At 35.1% G+C, this 24,598-nt stretch overlaps 1 protein-coding gene across 2 annotated transcripts in view; it reads right to left on the bottom strand.

Annotated features, from left to right (window-relative positions):
• LOC145680609 (cubilin-like) overlaps nucleotides 1–24,598 on the bottom strand; it is a 1,259,764-nt gene that overhangs the window by 206,695 nt on the left and 1,028,471 nt on the right. For both annotated transcript variants that reach the window (XM_081751290.1, XM_081751291.1), the window contains exon 12: nucleotides 1,037–1,149. In XM_081751290.1, the coding sequence (XP_081607416.1) occupies nucleotides 1,037–1,149 (113 nt within the window). The remainder of the gene's footprint in view (nucleotides 1–1,036; nucleotides 1,150–24,598) is intronic.

Below are 24,598 nucleotides of genomic sequence, written 5' to 3'. Positions count from 1 at the left end.
GCGTATTGTCACTACACAAATTTAGGTTGCAATTCTTCATGTTCTTTAGGCACTTTTGACACACTGTTATTAGCACTTTTGATATTTCGTGATCAAAGGTTTGGCGGAGTCCGTGTCCAACCCAACGTTCTTTTTTTTTTTTTTTTTTCAGGAAAATACGAAACACGTATTTCCTCATTTTACGTCTACAATACCTGTGCACAATTTCATTCACTTCGCTTTATTTCTTCCTACCTTTCGGGCGTCAACTTTGAAAATTTTGGATGGGGCCTTTGCCTCTCTAAAACCGTTTTCCCGCAGAGAATAAAAGACACGTATTCGTTTATTTCATGTAAAGTATATACCTGATACATTTTATTAAATTGGGGTGTTACACTTAGGAAGTGTTACATGTGAGTAACTTAGAAACCCCACACTCCAAGAGGAAGGTAAGCTTACCCTATAACGCTCGAGTGCCAACACTTCGTATGGTGGTAGATTCCTTGCTTTTTAGGGTAGTTGCGTTGACCATTACGTAGCTGACGGAAACAGGGGAACGTCGAGTTTGACGTGCATAACAAATTATTCTCTTACAGAGAGGTAGAAGTTTGCTGGGAAAATTGAGAAAAACCGCGAACTGTGAACACCGGGGAATGCTTGCATATCTGTGTCCAACCAATCAAAAATCAGTCATAAAGTCTATAGGTCTCATATATTATGGTATTATACTTATGATTTCTGTCTAGTGTAGATAGGACAGGATGTGTTATCTCTCATCAAAGGTTTCTCCAAAACATATTTCACGAAAGCTAAATGATCATCTGAACCGCATCAAAACGAAACTAGAACAAGAAAATAATTTCCATCCCTTTTAGGATTGATTCTAGATTACCCAGTTAGCAGTAAATTCCGATACCTACCTCATTAATGCTTTACTGCCTCCGAACAAGAAGTTGAAAAATCCAATCATAATTATTCATTACATAACTTTCACCTTGATATACAAATGATACTATAAAGAAAATTTGAGTGATGCAAAAGCTTAAAAACAACTTACCATCGTGAAATACAAAGGCTCCACTAAGAAATTTGGTTTCTTCCAGAGAATCTCTTCTGAATAATATAGTCAAAATATTGTCTGATGAAACGAATGTTTCCTTCTCCAAAAACCTGCAAAGAAAATAAAAAAAGAAACATTTAAAAACAAATTAACATATTGAATAGATTGGTACGAAGAATCTTAAATATTTTTGCTTCTGAACCGATTCAATTTTCAGCTTCTTGTCAGTTTAGGGTATTTTTAAAAGATGTATATGAGTCAATAAAAGGAAGGTAGACATGTGAAATACATGGCAAATAAATCTTTAAATTTTTCTATTTTAAGATGAATACAACATGTTTTGGTATTATTGGGTGGAATTGCTACCTGATTACTTCAAAGCAATGTTTTTTCATTTAAATTTCTTTGACAACAGAAACATAGTATGAAAAACGTGTAAAACACTTTATCATTGGGAGACACTGCTATATTGTTCGCTATTTGATCTTTATCCATTTACATTGCTACATATATTACTACAGAAAAAAAATAAAACGACCTTAGAACGAAACATTCCTCTACATCTATAAGCGAAATGCCGCCAAACAAGACAACAGATTTCAGCATGTAATCTCTTCACAATTTCATTGCTACATGTCAAGCAAATAATAATTCTCTTTTGCGAAATTTGAGATTGCACCCTAGATTTTACTTGACGTTCTCTGATGGGCTGCTGTTGTTTCCCGAACCTCTTCCATCTGTATTCTGCATTATTAATCGTGTGTAGGTGAAATCATATTCGCGCGTTCGCATCCGAGAAGTTTCATTTCGTTAAAATTGATTTCTACATGGAAGGGACGTATTTTTTTAAAATGTATACTTTATAGAGATGTTATCTGTTATTATAAATATTTAATTCATTATTCACAGTGATAAAATAGATGAGTTTTCTTTTTTTAAATATAGATTGATTTGTATTCCGACGTGAGTACGGAGAAGTTTTAACAGTAGCGTGATGGATTGATATTATCTTCAGAAGCACATTAAACAGCAATGTAACAATACAGCATGCCCCATAAAAGTTGTCGAATGGGACAAAACTTGCAAAATATAATCTCTCGTATGCCTTGAGTTTTTTTTTGTTTTTACAAATTTTCAATTTATATTTAGAAGGAGGAAACGGGCATATTGCCCCTGTCCTCTCTTGTATGTGTAAATAGTGTTTTGTCCTTAATCGTAAGTGAAAGAGCTATGGATCTGCAAATTTTGTTCAAATTGTTCTACTAGTACACTAGATTCAAGAACCGAACCGTAGCATTTAATGGGGGAATATGCCCTCTCAGCTCCCTCCAAATAATATAGAAAGATCTTAAAAATATTTTATTTCTCAGGACATTAGAGAAAGTGTATGTTACAAATCTTGTTCTATTCGGGCAGGGATGGGATATAAAATAACAGGGGATAAATAAAACAGGAGCTTAGGAGGTGCGTAGGGACGCACCTACACTGGGGTACACCAAGTTCGGACTCCCTTCCAAAACTTTTAACTAAATATATATTTATATATACATTTTTATATATAAAACTATACTTGTTTACCAGAGAAATGATTGATGTAGCATAAAGACTTGTTCTTATACCTTAATTGTATTGTTTCTTTTCTTATATAAACAACCAACTTCTACATTTTTTCTAAATACAAATGAATTTACTTAGCAACAACTTATCATCTGTTCAAGTTAAAATAGCACGAGTTCAATACTACGTAAGCCTAATGTCTTGTGTTGGACCGCTTTCCCCCCAAAAAAACTTTAGATCCCTCCCAATAAAAATTTCTGGATGTGCGCCTGGGAGGAAGTAATCGTATAGATTGTCTTGACATAGAATTGATCCCGTGGAGAAGTTACTTTCTACGACATTAGTTACGAACTATAGTAAATATAAATTAAATCATCATTAAGATATCTGTGAAATAATGACCAGAAACAAGTCACAAATTTATAAATAATATTAAAGCTGCGCTACACAATTAAGTGCAGAAACATCAGTTATGCACAGAGACGAGAAATGGTCTACTTCTATATCATTAAACGATGTTCTTCGAAAAAAACAAAACAAAAACATTTTTTCTTACAATCAATTACAATATGCCACCGAAATCAAAAAGAAATCTGAGAACATCACAGGCGCCTGCACCTATATCAACATTAAATATCTATGAGGTTCTTTCAAAAGCCACAGATGACACAGGTAAAGCTTCCACCCCAAACACTGAACCTGAGAACGATGAGAAAATAGATGACATGAAGACTACCTCAGACATGATCAGAATTTCGATATACATATATAATTGCCCTTTTACTCAGATGAATTACAACAATTATTAACTAAATATTGCAGTAAAGAAGTTACTTTACTATTCATGAAAGGATACACAAAAATCAAGTGCGAGCTTTACGAAGATTAGGAAGTCGTACAAAAATATTTGTTCCTACAACAAACTACAATATGCCACCGAAATCAAGAAGAAAACTGAGACCACCAAAGAAATTATTCGCCACCTTACAAGTGATGACAGCATTGATGGCATCATAACACCACTCAAGGAGAAGGATTACACAATATTCTCCGTTTCACAAATGCGAACCCAGAATCTTGAAGACGGGAAAGGAAAAGTCCCCATCTCACTATTCTTGATTACATTGAAGAAGACTCTTCATATCATCAGAATCTTCAAAGAAAACTTATTTCTACACATGAAAGTTCCCTTGGCATTCGCAAGCAACTTACCATGCTCTACGTACCAATGCGAAAAGAAGACCAGAGACAGACCAGCAAAATGTGTCAACTGGAAAGACACTCATCCTGTTAATGTTCCGGATGTCCGCTAATACAACAAATCCTACAAGCAAAAAGGAAAACAACACCAGCAAGCAGAAATTCACATTCAGCACCTCTTCAAGACACCGCTGCCACATCCGTTTCAAGACCTGAGCCTAGAATATCACGCACTATAGCAACTTCAACACAGAAGACGTGTCTTAATGATAACTCATCCTCTGAAGACAGCGGTAGAGCGTTCACCTCTGGTGCTTGGGGTCCCGGGTTCGATCCCTCCGCCAAGTGAACTTTGTGGTGGACAAACACCGTGTGCGTGGGTTTTCTCGGGGTTCTCCCGTTTCCTCCCACTTTCTTCATTCCACCATTTCATTCATTACTCATCATCACCGTCTCCTTTAGCCTAACCGGCATAACCGTGGGACGTAAAACTTAAAGATTTCATTTCATGTCATTTCATCCTCTGCAGACATCATCTAAACTATTGAAGAACTTCTTCAACTTCTGAAGGATTTAGACCTGACCAACATAGTATACACGCTACACACCTACATGCCAAAGCAGAAAACCGCCCCAGATCTGCTCAACAAATTCACCGTTCTCATGGATTTCTTCTCTGAACTATTACCGTAGAATCAAGAAGCTTTTTCAGCACTTCAGCGCTTCATTACTTTTTATATGAAGCATCTTCTTGTTTTATTTGTATTGTTCTGTATTTTGTAATTTTGTATTATAAACAGCTAAAAATTAAAAAAAAAAAGAAATAGTGTTACCATCTCCAAATGAAAACTACAAATAAATAAATACTCATAGTCCAAGAGAAGGCTTTACTTTCTGTCGCCCGCCCATCTTCATATGGGAATGAAATCACACTTAAAAATAACTTTAGTTACGTAAATGATTGTTTGACATGAAGTATTACATGTGGATACGTGAGTTGTGTGTATGTTTTTGTGTGTATTCGCGACTACGCCTGAAAAAAAAAATATGCGAAGGTCGCTGCATATGGTTCTACATTCTAATAATGCGAGTCATAACAAAGTACGAACTCTGTTATTAGACTCGTGTTATTCCAAGCACTTTCTAAGTAGTACCTACGTCATTAGATCACGATGTATACAACATTTAATAACTCTATCTATAGTTCAACGTTTCCATAAATAATATCAAGCAACAGATTTCATATTCGCAATGCTGTATCATAAAAAGACTTCCACTAATTCCATATTAAAACTACTAGACGTTACAAGTTTCAGGATGTCAAAACTAGCATCACTAATAGTCTTCTATAGGTATAAAATGTTTGGGAAATGAACAGTTGTCTATCTTAATGGAGAAAGAGAAGTGAAATAATATTATTCAGTTATTTAGATTTGCTGTAATTTTTACATAGATTTTTCCTCTGATCATATATTTGTGATGGAGATTTTTAAACTGATAGGCAAATGGTTAAATGTTGATTAGGAGAAAGGATTCTTTATTGTAAATTAGATTATATTTATAGAATAATTAAGAGAATACGTAGTAAACTGCGAATTAATATAGAATTTAATCGTGTGTGCTCATTAGTGGTTGGCATAATTCTATACGATATAGCTTGGTAATATCGATAGAGATTTAGAACAGATATACCGCATCTGCACATTATTAGAAATTTTGCTTATTCCATTATTTAAGAGTAACATTTTCAGAAAGATCAAATAATTAGTTTGTTTATCCGTATTGTGTCTTGTCAACACTTAATGAGAATAATTAAATAGTCATACTTCTATTTTTCACAATATTCGAAGATATATTAGAAAAAAAGCCAATATCGGTGAAACATTTTCATTGTACGAGTTCTCGTCTTCATAGGCTTAGTACTGAATCCAAGGAATATGCCATATTTATGTTCATGTAGCTGAAGATTTTAGCTTGATTCTTCCTCTTAATTATGGAACGACGAGGACATTTAGAAGTAGATGTGCGAAAAGAAGTACGTGTGTTGCTGTTAGGAAAAAAATAGCAATAGAACAAACAATACCTGCTAGTTAACATAATATTTTGCAACATATAGATTACATAAATGAATAATTTATTCAAGCAAAATAAAAATTGTCAATCAACATAGGCAATGAATTGCATACTTCTTTGCGTTACAAAAGTGTTTGTTTTTCGATTTTCTTGAAAATCTTTGAAATTTTTCAGTTTTACGTCCCACAAATATGCCGGCTAGGCTAAAGGAGACGGTGATGATGAGAAATGAAGGAAATGAACAAAGGGGGAGGAAACGGAAGAACACCGAGAAAACCCACGACACACGGCGTTTGTCTACCACAAAGTTCCCTTGGCGGGGATTGAACCAAGAACCCAATGCACCGTGCTGAACGGTCTACCACTAAACCACCGCGGCCCCTAAAATAATTGACACGAAAGGATTCAAACCCGGGTCTCTGCAATAGAAGTCTCCTGCTTTACCACTACGCTACAAATTCCTCATCTTGAAAACTATGCATAAGAATTTAGCGTGAAGCGTGTTCTTTTATTCAGCTTTAAATGATTTATTGATAAATATTCTTGTATGCTCTAGTTTTGGGCAACCATTTAGTTAAAGAGAAATTACAGTTTAAGAAGTTAACGATTGTAGGCTATATATCATTAGCTATACTATAAACTGCACTCATCTTGCTAGTATCGTAATTATATTACTGAGAGTATATATATTAATACCAGCTTCATCTCAATATGTAGCATGACTCTCGTATAGCGTACATTTTTAGATTTACAAAGAAATCCGTTCTTCTCCATTTTGTTGAAAGCCAATGAGGAGGTATTATGCTCAACAAACCCACCATTAGCCACATAACTTTTTGAGAAGTGTATAAATATATTAGGGGGCACAAGTCTTTAAGAATTCTGAACCAATATGCATCAATAATTACTCAGTTCTTGTATGCGTGATAACCTTGATTCTCATTACATCCCTTCTCACACTATTTCCCTATAGTAATAATAATAGTATTATGAATGTTTCAGAAAGCTTACTTACCCATTATACACATAAAATGTATATACAAAGATTTAATGTGACTCAATGCATTTGGAACAAACTATTTTGTCCTGAAGTTTCAGAAGAATATACTTAAATGGCTATTCTGATTCCTAATATATTACCAAAAGATAATGCAAAAAAAAAAAAAAAAAAGTTCCTTTTTCTGACAACTGTATTCGTTTAAAGATACACACTTAGAGATACAGTTCCTTCCAGAATAACAACGACAGAAAAAGGGAAAACGGTACTCCATATGCGAAACTACGATTTGGTGCTTCTCCTAGGTTCTGTTTGTTTAAATTGGTGATTTTATCAAGGATCCCTCGCGCTGTTGGTAGATAGGAGGTCGGGAAAGGACTATTTTTTTTTTTGCATTTGTTCTTTCTCCTTTCTTGTTCCCTGCCTAAACTACAGACTCAAATTCAGAAAGAGTCAACTTGTATTTTTTATCCTAACTTCTGATGATACATTTTAATTCCCCATTTAAGCAATAAATAATTTTTCTTGATGTAAAATGATGTCAAACGATTTGTTGGCTAAACAACCGTTTAGCTCGGTGATGTGGTCATGAAGTTCCAAATTTCGCTATTTATTATTTTATACATGTTTTTCTTTAACTTACAATGACTCAAATTTCTCCTGGTTCAAACATATCTTGGTTCAACTTTGTCCTTCAAATCTTGAAACCTGTAACTCTTTTTCCTATGTAGAAGAAATAGAGATGAAACTTCACACAGTCGGGTGACAATAAATTGCGCCAGTGTCATTTTTTCTACATATTTCTATATATTTTTGTAGTTTTTATTTAGTTACAAGTTCAATGAAACCTTTAACGGAAACCTCTGAATAATGGACATCTCCATAATATGGACATATCCATTTTCTTTTGTCACAGCAAAATATATGTATTATTATGGGTGAGAACCCTCCCTATTACGGACTGTTACAGTCTTCTTTATCAGGTAATCTAGTCTTAGCTCATAGGTGTTTAGCACAGAATATACTATCTGCAATTTCAAAATTAATCTTCAATTGATCCCTTCGACTGATCAAGCACTTACAAGCGAACTTTGATAAGAATTTACTGTCCGGAGGATTACACAGCAGACAACTATTGCGAACTTTTAATAAACCATCATGATGGATTAATTCTGTCTAGATTTTCAGTAATTAATAATAATACTGCATGTTCTTATTGCATTACTTTTACTTTTAATACAGTCAATATATGAATCGAGGAACTTTTATAGAGGTGTGACTAGTACTTGAGATGAGTATGAAAATGTTGTTGCTACCATTGAAAAATTAACTTAGAATCATGAACGTGCTACTCAGTGAGTACCTTCACACACCTCTATAGAGATATCGGTGAATTCAATCTCAAGCCACAATATATTTGTCTTTTTTTGGTGGGAGGGAATTAAAATTGTTCTTGCAGAAGCATTCGTGGTTATATTTAGTTATTTGTTTTTCACCAGATTAGTTTTTGTGTATTAGAGTGGAAAATAACGTAGGCACCGATATTACGTGGCCTTAGTTTGACAAGGTTCTAACTAACATTTTTGTCAAAATTGAGTTATATACAGTATGTAACACTAGAAATTGAGCTTTATTCAAATATATGACTTTTATTGTTGTAACTTTGAAAAATAGACTTTCTACTAATTTGACAAGGTTCTAACTGCTTCTGACTCTCATACAGTATTCAGTTTGACAAGGTTCTAACTGCATCTTTGAAAGCTGTAAGTTACGCAAGTATTCCTCCTTTTTTTTAAAAAAAAAAAAATATATTTTACATGTGTACCTTCTTTGTTATTTGCCTTAGATTAAAGATATAATTAACATGTAAAATTTATTCTTTTAACTTACCTTGAGAAGTAAATAATGATACTTTTCCCACTGTTTTTTATATTTTTGGAACACCAATTCTCAGCATAAAATTTGGTTCCTCAACCGTGCTATATAAACCGGATTGATGAAAGTTTAATACAAAATTATATGTAGCAAGGCTCTAAACTCTGCAAAGTACATGTGAAGATTTACTGTCATCTATTGGTGTATATCTGTGTTAAGGATAATGAAGAGGAATCAAGCGAAAACGGAGACGTGACTGAAAATCCAAGAACAAAGTAAGCTAAATCCCGTAGGAAGTATTCTTTTAATTACTTCTTCAATGTTAAAGAAGAATAGATTCAAGTGTGCAAAACATTTTATTTGTCGACTGTTCACATATCCCAGAAACCTATGTATACTGCACACAAAACCAAAACTATGAATACAAACACATCTATTGTAGACAGCGACTTTCCAAAGTTTATGTAGGTGCATATCAATGGCAGGACGTGTTAGCCTATATGTTTTCAGGGAAGTCTCGATATTTGATTGATTTATTTTTAGTTAAAATCTTTTTATGAATACTGTCATAAAGGCTGTGCTGTGATAAAGTAAAATATACTGTTACTATAAGGATAAGTTAGGGCTGCCCTAACTCAGTCGGTAATACGGCTGACTTAAACGTAAGAGAAACGGGTTCAAACCTGGCTAAAAACTAAAAGTCTTGTGAGTGCGGCACACCCACAATATTATTTGTGTGGATGCCGGAGCCCCGGAGCACCCACGTAGTCGGCTTGCATAATTGTAGATCAAAGAGGAAAAAAGCAGTAATGATTGTTGAAAGCCATAGGGTGAAGCAGATTTTTGCAAGGGAACACATAAAGTCTTCCCCAATAGTGGAATCCCACCAGTGCCAAGCTGATACCAGTAGACTGTATCTAGGAAGTCATCTGAGCATTGCAAAAATATATGATCTCTACAGTGAAATGTGCAGAATGAAAACAAAACACCAATTAAGAAATCAATGAACTACAGAATATTTGGAACGGAGTTTAACTTAGATTTTAATTTGCCAAAAAGTAACAGATACGATGTGTGCAAGGCGTATAAGGTGGTGAAAGAGACTGAAACCTTAAGTGGCGAGCAAAATCACATATTTTGCGAAAAGCCCAAATGAGAGAACACAGAAAAAGTGAAAAAGAAAACGAAGATCTTCCAGTCCTTACCTTTGATTTGCAAAACGTTATAACAATTTCCCATGTAGATATTTTTTATAAGAGAAAGTTAAATGTTTACAACTTGACCGCATATTTTAACAAAAAAAGTGTATCATGCTATCTGGAATGAAACAATGACAGGATGTGCAGCGAATGGTATTGCGAGTGTTTTTAGGAAAATACTGGACTCAGTGCTCGAAGAAAATGAGATCACGAAACTGAATACTTGGTCCGATTCCTGTGTACCACGAAACCGTAATTCCAATATGCAATTTTGGACATTTTGAGAGAAAATCCGAACATCAATTCTGTTTCAATGAAATACTCTCTTCTAGGACACTCCTGTGTTCAGGAAGTAGATCTCGTACACAGTGCAATTACTGAGAAATTAATGAACAAGACGGACTTTTAATCCCCTTTGTGCATCGTAAGAATATTGAAGAGTGTTGACGGTCACAACTCATATCGTGTTATACAGATGAGGCCGAATAACTTTAAAGACTTTGGGACGACAGCAAACCTTCTAAATTACAAAACCATTCCATTCACGTAAAAAGCTAACTTGACGTTTACTCAAGAATTCAGTACCGTATTGTTAAAATCAAGCCATGACAGTCAGTAGCGTAGCCATGATGTGTGTTTGGGGGGCAAGTGCTGTTATAGGTACATATTGAAAAATTACAAACAAAAAAATATATAAACATAAAAATATATAAAACAATACAAACATCAAGGTACCAAATTACATTGTTGGACCTTTTTGGGGGGGCGGTCCCTCTGGGCCCCCTTCCCTACGCCACTGATGACAGTTACGAGCCTGTTAATGCAGCAAATATCAAATTTCTAGAAACTCCAAGGCGACAGGCTAAAGGGTCATATTTCAGCAATAGTTTGAGTGTTTTTGATATCAAACCAAAGCAACAAAAACATTGTTTGAGGTTTACAGAACTAATGAAAAAAGACATTAGAGTCCTTTCTATTCATGCCCCCGGAAGAGAGGGAGTATTATACTGCATTGTTAAACTTGTAACTAGTATTCGACACATATTTCACGTACGTAAAATATGAATAGTTAATCTAATCAATTGGAGTTACACTCTTCTCATCCTACTAAGTCATCCCTGATTTTCTCGTCATTTTGGTTTGACAAGGTTCTAAGTACAGTTAGAACCTTGTGCCTCTGAAAATGATCACTGCAGTAAGACAAGGTTCTAACTGCATTTTACTGATTGTTAAAAAAAATGTAAAGTCCCATTTCCAAAGTCAAATATTTAAATGTAAACCTTGTAGGTAGTTAATCATTGTGTAAAAACATCATAATGATTAGTTTATAAATAAAACAACTATAGCCTAATAAACCTTTAAACGCGTTTTTCTCAAAATATAGTCACCTGCAGTTAGAACCTTGTCAAATCAAGGCCACGATTATTATATCACAATTACAGAATAGAGTGGTTATAATTTACTAAGGAAGAACTCAAATATCATTTTAAGTAGAGGTTCTTATGGTCTGCGTTACTCTTTTGTCTGGCTTTTAGCTTCCACATTAAAGTTTGGAATTCATGTTTCTTCAGTTGATCTCACTCATTGCGCACATAATATGTGACTACTAGATGTAACACAGGTCCCTGGACGTTCAGACTCACAGTAGAAATTTTACACACAATGAAATTACCAACAAGACTTTCCTTTCGGATTTCAATGGGACGTAGCCTTCATCACTGGTCTACTGGTTAGAACGCATGCCATGGTGTATGGGGTTCAGCGTTTCATCTTCGATATTGAACCTTGAAACCTGAACACCTTACGATATTTCAGATTCCACCGTAACCATTTCAGGAACGTAATAATTTTAAGCAAGGAGAAAAATGTGTTTTGAACCATTTAGTTTAGACCTGACACGTAGATTCCAAAGTTTGTCATCGCAAGTTGATAACTTCAATGATTACCTAATTATGGTCGAACAAATACGATATACCCTGTGGTCAAAAAGGGATATTTTAAAACAACTAGGCGAAAATAGTTCTAATTATGATTTTTTAATTTTTTTTATTTCCCTGCATATTGTTAGCTATTATAATATTTGTGTATGCCAATGAAGTATTTCCTATATACTTCATAAATTCATAAGAAGCTGGTGAACATTATACAAAACCAGAGGCTGATTACAAAGCAATTACAGAGCAACTTTTATTTATATTAACTTATATTCAAGCTCATTGAGGTAGTTGCTGTGTATTTAACACCCAACATATGAAACTTGAAATATTTTGAACGATCCAGTATAATTTTAAGACAGTTTAAAGAAATGGGACAAATATGTCCCTTGATCTGAAAAGATTAAACTGTAGGTCTATGTTTCATATGACCACGGTGCTGAATGAGATACTAAACTTCTTCCAACTAACTAATCAATCGAATATGCTTGTCAGAAGACAATATTTGGATATCCAAGTTTCGTTGTGAGATTATCCAACAAAAAAACCCAGAATGGGGGAGCGGTGGCTAGTGGTAGAGCGTTCATCTCCGGTGCTTGGGGTCCCTGGTTCGATCCCAGCTCGTGCCGTGTGGGACTTTGTGGTGGACAAACACCGTGGGTTTTCTTGGGGTTCTCTCGTTTCCTACCACTTTCTTTATTCCACCATTTCATTCATTTCTCATCATCAGCGTTTCCTTTAGCCTAACCGGCATAAGCGTGGGACATAAAACTGAAAGATTTCATTTTGAAAAGAGCCCAGAAATATCCCAAGCCGATTTCTTGGCTTACTCAGGATGTTCACTGGCAAAAATAAGTCATCCAGGGAACCTTCCGATATCCCGGAGCTCACATCCCTTGGATGCTCTACTAAGAATGTAAGTGTGTCTAAGTCCAGAGTTGAAAAAGGACATTAAAACGGCCAGGGCGTGCCAATGTTACATAAATCTCTCTCTCTCTCTCTCTCTCTCTCTCTCTCTCTATATATATATATATATATATATATATATATATATATATATATATATTAACTATTAACTATTAACTATACATTTTTTAAAGATGGGAGGCAGGCCTGTAGTTAGGATTGTCCTTTGCGACTACCTCCAGGACCCCTGAAAATTTCAGTTGTTTGATGATATTTACGTATAAATGTAAGCTGAAGTCAAGTTAGCACACAAACAACGATCTCGACCACCTGTCTTACTTTTCTGATTACAGGTCTGGTGGGAGTGATCAGCTCAAGCTCAGGGCCTCCCACATTGATATTTGTGAATTGACACGGCCATTTAAGGTTCCCCAGTCTTCTTTATAACTATAAAGTAGATACTCTTACAATCTTTAAGCCTTTAAATTATGTTTTAATTTTTCTCTCGTTAAAATATTAGCTCCTCAGTAAAGTTTGCAACTTTGGGCAAACTGAGGTCAATTCATTACTGAGCAGATTGTAAATAAGTTATATCTAAACAGATTGAACGGAACGTTTTAAGTTTGTGTGTGTGTGTTTGTGTGCATCTTTTAATGGGAAATCGGATCAGAGAGTTAAGTTTATTTTTCTATTTACTTGTATTTGTATAGACATAATTTATGAAGAGCGGAGAGCTTGGTTGACTCTAAGCCTTAAGAGGCCAAACAGAAGAAGCAGAGGATATAGAAAGTCATAAATTGAAGTTTCACTCTCAAAAGGAAATGAAAGGGGGTTTAGATACTTGTGGCTTGCTCTTTGTAGATAACAACTTTCCCAAACTGCTGGGTACAGTATTTCTAAATATTGTTTAGAAGAAAAAAATCTCTCTTAGAAGTGAGAATAAATCAAAGAATAAGAGAGGGAATGTATCTCTACAGAGGAAAAAGTAGATATTTTGAAAAATAATATTTTCAGTGGAAATAGTAATTGTCCATAACATACTTCTATTAATTTCATTATTAATGACTTTTTATGTGTTATAAGGCCCTCTTTATAATGGTAATCATTCATATCTAAGAAGAAAAATGCGTTACGTTTATTTATTTATTTATTTATTTATTTATTTATTGAATACAACAGATGTATACCCATTGATAGTGTTCAGCAATATACATAAATTAGTACATTACACAATATTTGTTCTACATGCTAAACTATGTAATCAAAGTATTTTTTATGTGTACATCTAATATACCTATACATATACATCAAATATATGTGTAAGTTTATGCAAAAACACAGAAGGAAATAAGCTCTTCTTCTACAAGAGAATACACTGAATAGTTTGGTAAGAGTTCAAGATGTTAATTATATCGACAAAAATATATCAAAAAGCTATCATAATTTTCAAGGTGGTTTTGCATAAAACTTAATACAATGGTCAATCTGAATTGTAATTATACATACATATATTATTGGCATATATTATTATGCATATATTATTAGTATTACTATTATATATATTACATATAGTAGAGGTTTAAAGGTTGGTTATATCGCGATATAGGTAATACCATGATATCTATATTGGGAGCTACCACGCAGGGAATTGGTAGGTTTACATGTTTTCTGTTGTCTAGAAGGTATGTGTAAATATAAGTCTTTATATCTATAACTATCTATTTGTCTATCTACGCATACATACACACATGTGGTACACAGAATATACTGCTACATGAAAAATTGTAAAGGAAAATAAATATTTTGAAACCATTATTTCTGTACCACATGTGTATATTTATGTATAGATAGACAGATAGATAGGTAGATATATTCTTATGATTATTCTGGTGTTAGCAACTGAACAATTGCATTTTGAAGTAACATTAATTAACTTGGAATATTATTACTTAGTAGAGATTTTCTGTTGTTTACAGATGATATCTAACAATATTGGCAGAATGACATTTTGAGGGATGTTTCCAAATTGCTGGAAATTTTCACTTATCAAATAATCCGAAATTAATATTACTTCAGATTACCTTGAAGAAATAATTTTGGGATCTCTTTACTCCACTGGTCATCAATGTGTTTTATGTCATTTAAGTTCTGAAATCTCATATACAAAGCAGAGATTTGTTATGTATGGATAGAGAAAGCTAATTAGACTAATTAAGATATGTTTAAATGAAATCTAGAGTAAAGTCCGGGTAGAAAAATGTTGTCAACGAGCTTTCATGTCGAGAATGGCCTAAACAAGGAGATGCGTTGTCGGCATTATTATTCAGCTTTGTCCTCGAGTACGCCATAAGGAAAATTAAAGATAACAACAGGGGCCTAGAATTGAATGGTATTCACCAGGTTATGGCGTATGCTGATTATGTAAATTTAATAGGAGATGATAGGAGAACAATAGAAAGAACTGCAGAGATCTTATTAAACGCTTGCGGGGACATTGGTTTAGAAGTAAATGTAGAGAAAAGTAAATACATGAAAGTGCGTCGAAATCGTAGTATACCAAATTATGGATGCGTTAAAATATCAAATCATACCTTTGATAAAGCGGATACTTCCAAATATCTAGGATCAATATTAACAGACGAAAACCATATTCACGAAGAAATTAAATGCCGACTAAGAGCAGGGAATTCGTGTTAGTATTTAGTTCAAAATCTCTTATCGTAGCGAATTCTGTCAAGGAATTTGAAGATTAAAATACTGTATATAAAATGATAATTATGCCTGCTGTTCTGTATGGTTGCGAATCATAGTCATTTACTCTGAGGGTAGAACGTAGACTGAAAGTATTTGAGAACAAGATCCTGAGAAGAATATTCGGACCGAAGAGGAACGGGAATGGCGGAAATTTCATAACGAGAAACTACATAATTTATATCATTTACCAAACATTGCTAGGGTCATCAAATGTAGGAGGCTCAGGTGAGCAGGTCATGTAGCTAGGATGGAAGAAAATAGGAAGCTTTGAAAGTGTTAACTGAAAGACCAATCGGAAAACATTCATTAGGAAGACCTAGGTGCAAATGGGAGGACAATATTAAGATGGATCTCGCAGAAATAGGAACACAAAGTAGAAAATGGATCCAGTTGGCTAATGATAGAAGTCAGTGGAGAGCTTTCGTGAATGCGGCACTGAACCTCCGGGTTCCATAGCCCATAGAGTTAGTTCGTTAGTTATGGGTAGATATTATTATATAATCATTAGGAGCTAGTTTAGGAGAATAAGAAAAGTATTGGAATTATCCTTTTAGCATTCCAAATATTTTAATAATTACTAACAGAAGGAACGAAATGTGAAAGCTTTCTCTTCAGCTTGTCTCATTAAACTTTAGTTTCCGAATTAAAGTATGGATTCCATATATTTTTAATTGCGCTTTCTCATTCCAGAATGCGTTCCCGTAATACGCTAACAACTCTTGAAACGGCTGACAAATTTTGGATCTGTGCAAATTTGGGATAAATTTCTGTTCCTGCCCCAATAGTAGCATCTAACAAGTCGAAACCTTGGTAACTGTCAAATTTTCATTCAAAATCTCATAAACTTACTATTTACCATCACCTATATGTCGCGCATATGATTATTTGTATATTTTCCTGCAAGAGGTTTCCACAGCAGCAATGTTAACAGTGTTTATAGAATATTTGGGTATCCACTAGAGAAATCATCTTGAAATTTTCTATCAGTCTTAAATTTATCAACCCTACAGTGGATGACACTTTGGAACAGGGCTAGAAAAATCCCGTTTATTAGATCGTCATTGCGAGGGGATATGTAAGTCTGGCTCGTCTTTTATTAATGTTACTATTCCTAGTTTTTACCTGACAGTACTTCTGAAATTTATTTTTCTTAGATTGATTAAAGCATATTATAATAAATTATTTTTAAAAAGTTCAGTTTCCCGTCTCCCTTGAATCTCAAATATATTTAATTCCAGTAATATGCATAGGTAATTTGTACCAATAGCTATAATTAAAAAAAAAGTGTAGATTTATGAATCAAATTAAATTTGGATTATTTTTGTGCCTTGTTTTCTGAACTTGTACTAAATATAGAAGAAAACTTAGTACTATGTGCTTATCCACCAAATACTCTCTATAATCATTGGACGATTTAGATATTTTAACACTTTCGTTCAATTAAAAAAAATACATGAGTCGTCCATTTCCAAACGGCATCTTGTCCACCCAACAAAATTTCCAAAAATCGAAAAAAAAAAAATGTTCTGGAGCATAAAATTTTAATTAATATGTGTTTTTTTTCAGAATTATCAGGGACAAATAAATATTTGCTAAAAATTTGAACCAACTCTATGCAATAGTTTGAAGAAAATGTTAAAAAGTAATTTGGACAAGAATTGTTTTGGAACTGTTTGAAGGACAAGATACCTTTTGGAACTGTACGAAGCCAAGTGATATGATAATGTACTCAGGGCCGTACCCAGGATTTTTTTGAGGGGGGGCAGCACCACACTCAGAATACTTTAAAAAACATACCTACACTTTCTGCAATAAGCTAAATAGATGAAACTAGGCGTGTCATTGGGACATTAGTTTGTGTGTACCCATAAATACTATCCCGTTAGTGGCATTTGGGGGTGGGGTATGAACATGAGTAAATTAAACGAAAAATGTTCAGATCCCAAATCTAGGTTCAACTTCATACAACACAAACACAAGGCTGAAATAACATATAAAAACATGCAGAAATGTAATAAAATAAACGAAGGTCCTACTCACCTATAAAGTCAGCTGAAGACGCCGAGAATGTGACTGAGCAAAGAAGGTGATTACTTCATCGTTTGTTACGTTTACGTGGCGGTGTATGTACATGAGCGCTAAACCAGTGAGTCTGTCCTCGCTTGTTGTATTTCTTAAATACGTTTTCAGGAGTCTCAAAGTAGAGAAGCTCCTCTCCACTGTAGCTGTGCTCACTGGTAAGACAGCTAAAATGTGAAGCATTGTAAAAATGTTTGGAAACTGTGATGGAGAACAAGCTGCTAATCCGGCAATGGCTGTTGCTGGGCGGTCTGCACTCTCTCTCCACTTCAATCTCCATAAATCCCACTCCGCCTTCATTAAATCTTCAAATGGATTATCAAGATCATCTTTGTAAACGTCAATACAGTCTCTGACTTTTTCAAATGGTACATCACAGAACCGAGGGATGAAAAACTGCAGTGACGAAATGGTTTCCCCATGATGTAGGAATCGCTCTTCCAGTGAAGAAATTAGATCGTCAACGAACGGAATAAAAATTGAAGCGCGGTAGTAAGTTTCTGGGTTCGACGTGGAAATGTTCGGCCGGTTTTTTTTGAAATTTGTTCGCTCGTGGCATAGATATTTCAAGTTCTAGTTCGGATGCAAGGTCTGTAAGATTTTCAAATATATTTTGAAATTCTGATGTGGACTTTTCTCTTATAGCTTGCAAAGATTTTTTGATAAGATTGATCTCAGCGAAAGCATTCACTAGATCAATGTCATTCTTCTGCAGCTGTTTTGAGAGTGTGAATGTTACACTCAGTAACTTACACAACACAAGCAAAGACACTAAAAATGGTGTGCTATAGATGCTGTGCAAAAGTAATGAAGCCTTCAATGATGCTTCGCCTACCCCTGGGCTACTTTTCATTTCTTCAAGAGCAGCAATAATAGGCTTTAACATTTCTTTAAAGAGTAGCACAGCTTCATGCCTCTCGCACCATCGAGTTTCACAAACTTTTTGTAGCCTACTTTTGTCACAGTTCGGCAGAAGCTCTTTAATTTTATCTTCCAGAATTCTTGTTCGTTTCGCACTTGCACGAATAAATGTGCAGCATTCAGATATAACCCCCATTGCATTACGAATATTTTGCACCTTCGAAGCATCAGAAAGGCACAGATTAAGGCAATGGGACATACAATGTGTGTAGAAGGCCTTAGGATAACGTTTCTTGATTAGTGCCTGAACTCCTCTAAACTCCCCACTCATGGCTCCGGCGCCGTCGTAGCCTTGTCCTCTTAAATTGTTCATGTCCAAGCCGAGACTATTTACATTGTCTTCTATCACTGTTGATAAGCCCTTTCCGGTCACATCATATACAGGCACAAAACACAGGAAGTTTTCTTTAAGCACACACTCATCGAGATCCACATATCGCACACACAGAGAGAATTGTTCTGTTTGAGAAAAATCCGTTGTTTCATCAGCGAGAATACTGAAATATTTGCTTTGTTTTACTTTGTCCACGATTTTAGATTGTATTAAATGTTTAAACGAATCTATTAAAGCATTTTGCACTTTAGCACTAGTGTAAACACCGTTTTTCGGACTATTTTTCAAATGTTCTTCAAGAACTGTGTCTCCAGATTTGACGCGGTATCGCAGAAGACTCCTGAAGTTGCCATCATTATGTTTTGGAGTTGACAACTCAATCCGACCCCAGTCCTGTGTTCCTCGCAGGGGTAGGTTCTGTTGACCACACAAACGAATAGTTTCCACGATAGGTACGAGCTTTTTCCTATTTTCTTGTACTTCTATTTTTTTCTGGTTGTCAATTTGTTGATCGATGCTGACTATTTTCCCCTCAATTAAATTACATACTGTCACGATATTCGCTGCTGCATATCTATGGTATTTGTTACTTTCATGCTGTTTGAAGGACTCTATTGCTTTCTTTAAATTGTAAAAAGGTTTCGTCACGAATGCACTTAGACTCTGGTGACCTGCCTCCTTCTTTTCCGTAAACAGAACACAAATCGCACAGAACAGACCTCTTTCCTTGTGGGAGTAGGCCAACCAACTAAAGTCTTCCAGCCATCTTCTCTGGAAAAAACGCTTACGGCCTTGTGCTTCTTCACAGGGAAAATTATATAGTTTATCTGGTTTCCAAAGATTTTTTAACAAGTTCACCTTTTCTAAATTATTCAATTTTATGCCAACGAAGTTCCCAATATCATTTGAATCGGATGAAGGCGGAGAGGAAAAGTTTGTCGATGCACTGCTGGTTTCTTCAAAACTTGTATTCACGCGATGAACAGAGGACTCTGCTATTTTATGTTGAGGAACCGTTGTATCTTCAGGGGCTTCTTTATTTTTTTTGACAAAAAAGTTGCGTATATCCTCTTTCCGCTTCATTTCACTAACCCGAAAACAAATTCAGAGAACACTTCACTAATTAAAAAAAAAATAAAAAAAATAAAATACCACTCTTCTCCCTGAAAGGGATGGACACGCGCATTCAGCACTGAAAGACACGAACACATAATTACACAGATACACACGCACTCCGCTAGCTTTCCAACATAGCACTGATGGGGATAGTTCTTTTTTCTCATTCTCACAAAAGAGATGAAGGAAAGACACCCTCGGAGCGCGAAAAATGACAGGGTCAGTGACCTTAAGACTGCACCATGTTTGTTCCTTAATTTATTGCTATCTCCCAAGCTAGCTTTGTCGCATATATTGAGCCACCGACAGACGTTCCGCTCTATTGTGCAGTTCAAAAGCCACTCCAATACCGAAGTACGAAGCTCAAAAACACCACCACACTTCCCGTACCAGTCTGTTAAAAATAATTAAAACTAAATAAAAGTTATTAAATTCTCCGAGCGCGAAATCTAGGTATTTAGATGTCAGAATCACAGAATTTCCTAATTTTCAAACGTTACTCCACAGAACACAGATTTATACATTAAAGTCCATTGTTGATATTTAATTTTCAGAAATCAAGAAATGAATGACGTTTCCGAGCTCCTTCTAATTTTTTTTTTTTTGTGTGTGGGTGTGTGGGTGTTTAAAAGTAGATCTGCTACTTAAGTGTCGTGATTTTTAATGTTCAATAATAATAATAATAATTATTATTATTCTATAACCACAAATGTTTAAATTAACAGACTAATGTATAATAACGTGCAGTACATATATACAAGCAGAATTGATTTTTTAGCGAAGAAAGAGTACAAAAAATATGACAATTGTTCTAACAAACAGTCGGGACGCTTTTAAATTTCGATTATATTTTGTCAGCCTGCTGTCATAAGCTCTCGCGTTTGGTGCGAGCGGTCCTAGGTACCATTTCCGAGGGATCCACTCGGTCGAAAAGGTGTAACAACTTTTTCTGGCCAGAAATTCCAATTGAGATTTTTTTCTACTTTTTCCTCACTCACCCCAAACAAATGTCAGGGTTGGATCCCAGGCCGCTTCTTTCCTTCGCCATTACCTTCATCCTTCCCCCTTCCAATAATAGTGGGTATGACGAGGGATGTCATCCCTCATGCGTACAGGTCCGTAGCAACGGGGCTCCCACGGGGGCCGGGCACCCCAAGTGACAAATCAACATAAATTGTTTAACATGTTTTAATATATATAAGGTTTTAGTAGGCCTTCCCATTAAAAGGCTGTACCCTCCCAATGAAATAATCCTGACTACTGGCCTGCAGGCTTAAGGCCGTAGATGCCGGTAATGTCCATAAATACCTATAAAATAAAATATAAAGGAATTAAAATTTCAAAAGAAAAGACTCTCGGGAAATTAGGAATGCCTTCTATTAGCCTAAGACAGTTAGAGAGAAAAATAGAATGTGTTAATTTCTTATGCTATTCATCGGCGTAGCTCTGTGGCGAATATATTGCAAGAAAAAGAGGGCAAACAACTAGTATTTGGTTTATAATTAGAACATTCAGCGTTAATACCATTTTTTTGTTTGCTTTCATATAAAATACTTTCGTGCTTTTTTTTTTTTTAAAAAAAAGAAAAGGTAGCACGAATATTGGAACACTGACCAGAATGTTTGGTTAAATCCAAATGTTAAAAAAAAACTGTTAGCAACACAATGTTTTTATCTAACTTGTGTAAAGTGAATTCAAGAAAAATAAGAAAGAGAAAAAAATAAACCGGACCCTTCATTTCTGTTTTTATTATAAACTTCCACCGAATAAAGTATCAATTAAGAACTTATTTTATTTTTCGTTCTTTCGTTTGATTTTTACTCGTTTAAAATACATCATTAGCTGATGAGGGGGGGCCATGGCCCCCTTGGCCCCCCCTTGGGTACGGCCCTGAATGTACTTGTTTATTATAATGGAAACAGGATAAAAATGATAGCTACAAAAGAACTGAAATAGACTTATGAATAAACAATGACTGGTTTGAAAATTCTTCAAAGCAGGAGATAATATTATTAAAAGCAAACGACTACTCCTCTTAAAACTTCACGAAATTAAACTTTGGAAAAAAAAGATCCGTGATCAAAGTGTGTTTGGATGGTAAACAACATTTTCTAAAGATGATTATGTGTGTGAACCATCATCTCGTTGTACGTGTACTTAAGCTGTGTATCCCAAACCCTCCAGTCTTCCTCCTGCATTACCATTTTTCTGCTTCTTCTTTCTCTCTAAGGCAGAGATGCAAATAAACAACAAAATTTTACTAGCCCAAGAAAAAAAGGCTTTCACTAGCCCACATTATACAAAAGAAGTCATTTACTTATCTTGGGTATAATATTAAAAACTCGTCCGCACTAATGAACTACTCGCCCCGGGCGAGTGGGCGAGTGGTTATTTGCATCCCTGCTCTAAGGATATCATCACATTTTGATATCCATGTAGAATTTCATGGAAGGAATATCCTGCCAATCCGTTCCAAAATGTAGTTGAAGCAATCGCCTGATATCTGATTTTAAACGGATCTGCTCCTAGAACAGACCTCTTGCTAACTAACGATTTTTCAGTGGAATATTTTACGTATGAGGTCTGTAATTCTTCATCACAGAATTAGATCATACACACAACAAGCTGGATGTAATTTCAATCTTTCACCAACCACGTTAAAAGAACAAAAACGTTGAAAGGCACAGCGCAAAACACGACCCAACCTCGTATTTGGCTGGATGTGACAATAAACTGATCGCTGAAAACGCTTTATTTTGAAAGTGGCAACACCAACCGTTACGAATAAACATACTGTCCTTAGAACCTATGATATATTTTGAGAAAACGATATATACTTTTAACTTATCTGAATCTAGCTGTGACTTGTGGACAAGATTCGCTTTGAAATTGTTTTTATTTATACACTACAGATGTCTAAGAGACAAGAAGCTATTTGTTGTTTATAAATTTAAAGATTTTTCCTCCCTCATTTTGGTTTGTTGGACGTGTACAAGAACCATTTGTAACTGTATGACATTTCCCACATTTGAACGTAATTTGCACCACTAATCGGAGCTATAAAACATATATCATATGAAAGCTATGAATATCATTGATCCAATGGTGCCAATATCTCAAAATCGAATTTTCTTCGACAAGATGCCGTTTGGAAGTGGACGACTCACATATTATTTAAGTATTAGCTGATACTTTAATATTTTCCAAATAAGGGATTATGCCCATAAGAATGCCTCCAGAGAGCTAAATTAAACTACACGCAGTGTTCGTAGTTTGAGGGAAATTTCATAGGTAAATTTAGCAAGAAAGGAAAAAGGTATTTTTTTCGATACAACGTGAAAAATCCAGGGAAATTCTCTAGCCGACTGATTGACTAATATCAGTGCTTAAATTTTTCTTTGTTCTTCAGAAATAAACAAATACAATTGCAAGAGTTTGTGTGTGCTGAAAGTAGCATAATTTGCAACCATTGTTGTTTGAATGGGGGTGACGGTGGCTCAGTGGTAGAGGCACTTACCTCTGGTGCGTGGGATCCCTGTTTAGATCCCCAGCCATGTAAGCTTTGGTAAACAACATCGTGTTCGTGGATTTTCTCGAAGTACTCCCATTTCTTCCCACTTTCTCATTCTTCCATCATCATTCACTTGTTTTAGTCATTGTCTCCCTTAGCCTAAAGGGATAATCGTGGAACGTTAAACTAAAAGATTTCATTTCATTTCATTTTGTTGGCTGGATGTATTTGGTGTATATTTCTGTAAAAAAAGTGAATTAAAAGTAAATGAAAAAAAGACAAATGAATAAAACAAATGTAATTCGTAGTTCCTTTACTATAGCTAAATTAATCTTATCACATAATTTTTGTCATAGGTATTGGACACTCAACAAACTAGGGAAAATTTGATAAGAAAAGGGAAAATTTTGTGTTAGTCGAGGGAAGTTTTCTTAAAGAAATCTATAAACACTGACTACACGGCCTTGAGTAATATCATCGGGCAAACATTAGTCTTAAGCTTTTGTATTATTTACCGACACAATGTTTCTAGTTCTTTGGAATATTCGTCTTAATTATGAGGATTCGTACTGAATTGTACAGTGATCTGCATCTAATTGCTTTGTCTATTGGATTCTGCAAATATTGATATCTAAATTATTTTATGCTACAAATTAGATAGTTATCAAAATAATAGAAATATGTGGAAAAGTGCAACTTACCATATTAATATGGTGTTGGACCACTTTCAGTCCTCAGAACAGCTCTGATTTGATCTGAAATAGAGTCACATTGGTCTTGAATGAAACGTTACACTATTCCATATGCAGAGTATCACTCAATTCGTGAGAGAGCATGGAAGCGGAAATCTGCGCCAGATTCAAGTCTTCAAAACGTATCACAGATATTCAATTTTGTTCAGGACCGGGGATAGGACGGGCAGAATAGCTATTCAGTTTCATCCTTGTGTTCTTCAAATCACGCCACAACAGCTCCAGCTGTGTGAATAGGCGTGTTACCATCCTCGAATACCGTGTTACTTCCGTTGCTGTGATTTCCCAAGAACAATATCTAGACCATAGGATGCACATATTTCCCTAAAATGATGACATAATCACTGATAG

Source organism: Thermobia domestica, chromosome 3, assembly GCF_964235325.1.
Source record: "Thermobia domestica chromosome 3, izTheDome1.hap1.1, whole genome shotgun sequence".
In the NCBI taxonomy this organism is placed as follows: Eukaryota; Metazoa; Arthropoda; class Insecta; order Zygentoma; family Lepismatidae; genus Thermobia; species Thermobia domestica.
The sequence above is the reverse complement of the archived record's forward strand: the minus strand, read 5'-3'. Positions and strand labels throughout refer to the sequence as shown.